Source organism: Pteropus vampyrus, unplaced genomic scaffold (genome assembly GCF_000151845.1).
Source record: "Pteropus vampyrus isolate Shadow unplaced genomic scaffold, Pvam_2.0 Scaffold10361, whole genome shotgun sequence".
NCBI lineage: Eukaryota > Metazoa > Chordata > Mammalia > Chiroptera > Pteropodidae > Pteropus > Pteropus vampyrus.
In genome coordinates this window covers 5422-7653 of record NW_011899142.1, presented here as the reverse complement: position 1 = coordinate 7653, position 2232 = coordinate 5422, and the positions used below count along the sequence as shown (strand labels likewise).

Below are 2232 nucleotides of genomic sequence, written 5' to 3'. Positions count from 1 at the left end.
AGGACAAGTGGTGGAATGGACTGGCTCTGGGAGTGTTGAGCTTCCCATTGCCGGAGACTGGCAGCAGTAAGTAGAGCTGCTCACCAGGGATATTGTAGAGTGCTTTTTTGTCTCAGGTCCGTGCTGCCCGTGAGATGTCTTTTAACTCCAGGGCGCTCTGCTTCCTTGACCCAGGTCGCGGGGCGTCTTCATGTGGAAGTGATGCGTGTTACAGGAGCTGTCCCGGAGCGCGTCGTGGAGGATGACTCCTCAGAGAACTCCAGTGAAAGTGGGAGTCTTGAAGTCGTAGACAGCAGTGGGGAAATCATTCACCGAGTGAAAAAATTGACATGCCGGGTGAGAGGACATGATAGGGAGGCTCAGAGAAATTACTTGTTTAATTCAAAACCATTTTATAGAAAATCTTATGAGTTCTTCATAGAGCATAGTAAAAGTTAAACTTTCTGACAGGGAATACAATGGCGGACAGTACTTTTTCTAGCATAGCACACTTTCTGATGACTGTTGCCTGATATTTCAAAAGTCTGTGTATATTTGGCATGCAAGAAGTATATGTTGCTCAGTGAATTATACTGCATCTATCAGGAACTCAGTCATTAGAAAAGTTTTAGACGAGTGTGTGTATTCGTTGTTAAGTTTATATACTGCAGTTATAGAACTGTGGTAAAGATTTTATTACAGAATAGAACCCTTAATGAAATGGTGCCAAATATGTTCAGATGTCAAATGGATGACTCATTTGTTTATTTTGTCACTTACTCTTAAATTTGAGGTAGCTGAAATAAGAAAAGAATACATAATTTAATGTTTCCTTTATGGGAATTATATTTGCTTTTTAAAAAAATCTGTCTCTTCAGGTAAAAATTAAAGAAGCAACTGGGCTGCCCTTAAACCTGTCGAATTTCGTCTTCTGTCAGTACACATTCTGGGACCATTGTGAGTCAACAGTGGCTGCCCCAGTAGTGGATCCAGAGGTGCCTTCCCCACAATTCAAGGATGCCCAATATAGCGTGACCTTCTCTCACTGTAAGGTACAGGTGCCATTGTGAAATGAATTACGTGGGAGGCAACAGATCTGGATGTAGTTCAGGATTCTACTTGTACTTTAGAAGTTTTCCCCATATGAATGTTTCATAAAAGTAATATGTTTATTGGGCTTTTTAACCTCAAAAGGTGCTTCAATTTCAAAAATTTTTAAAGATTTTAAAATCTGAAAGACCTCTAATCAAAATCTTATTGCCCAGAGGTGTGATGACCAATGATAGTTTGCTACATATTTTGATAAACTGTTTTCTGTGTTCCAGTACTTATTATGCATGTGGTAAACATGTTCATATACATAAATGGGAATAGATACATACACACTCTTAATGTCATGCATACATAACTGTCACGCACACATAATTTTTTACCAAAATGATCACATTATACATATTGCAGAGTTACATTTTGTTATTTTATTATATGTGGACATCCTAACATATACGTTGCTGTAGATATTTTTCATTCTTTTGAATAGAGTATAGCATTCTAAGTATACCATTGTAATGTACCATATGAGTTTTGAAAGAAAGTGTAAAATAGGAAAAGTGAATTTTTTGCTTAGTAGTTGCTGGACCTACTTTGTGACATCAGCTACCCTTCCTGGCTTTCACATCAGACTGATAACAAGTTATTTCTGACAGACAGACCCTGTCCTCTGTGTAATTTTGTTTTTTTGTTTGTTTTTGTTTTTTGGTTTTTTTTGGACAGTCTTTAATAGATAGGTACTCAAGACTTTCTTCGGGGTGGGGATTGTTTTTTATTTTTTTTGTTTTTATTTCTGTTTTTTTTTTTTGCAAATTGTGCCTATTTCTTTCTGGTTTCATACTTAGAAAACAAATCCATATCACCACCTATAATATTCCACACACATATAAAAGCTATCAGGTCTTTCTCTTTTTGAAAACAAATAGCCACATGTTTTTACTTTTATTCACCAATCTATTTCTTAGAATCTTTATTAATCATTTTCGGGGGTTTTTTTTCTCCTAATACTCTTTTAAATATTTCCCATGTTTCTTTGGATCTTCAAAGTTGCTTATTTAGAAGGATGGAATTTTAAGTGCATTCTAATTAACAACTGATTTAATAAGTACTAGTCTCGGAGCCTCTGGATCCACTATGTGACCTTGGGTTCTTTTATCTTTATAATATGTAGATGGTACTAATTGGTCATTAAGTTTATTTTCC

The 2232-nt window shown here is 36.1% G+C and overlaps 1 protein-coding gene across 1 annotated transcript; it reads left to right on the top strand.

Moving 5' to 3' along the window:
• Positions 1–153: 153 nt before the first annotated feature.
• Positions 154–1068, top strand: LOC105310735 (kinesin-like protein KIF13A). Its single transcript, XM_011386855.2, has 2 exons — positions 154–336; positions 858–1068. Exons 1-2 carry the CDS (start codon positions 202–204, stop codon positions 1047–1049), a joined length of 327 nt encoding a protein of 108 aa, XP_011385157.1. The 5' UTR covers positions 154–201; the 3' UTR covers positions 1050–1068.
• Positions 1069–2232: the final 1164 nt, after the last annotated feature.

Bases quoted from the DNA above. Each gene is read 5' to 3' on its own strand.
- LOC105310735 (XM_011386855.2), top strand. From the start codon at position 202: ATGCGTGTTACAGGAGCTGTCCCGGAGCGCGTCGTGGAGGATGACTCC. The intron at 337-857 runs GTGAGAGGACAT...CTGTCTCTTCAG, and splicing joins TGAAAAAATTGACATGCCGG to GTAAAAATTAAAGAAGCAAC.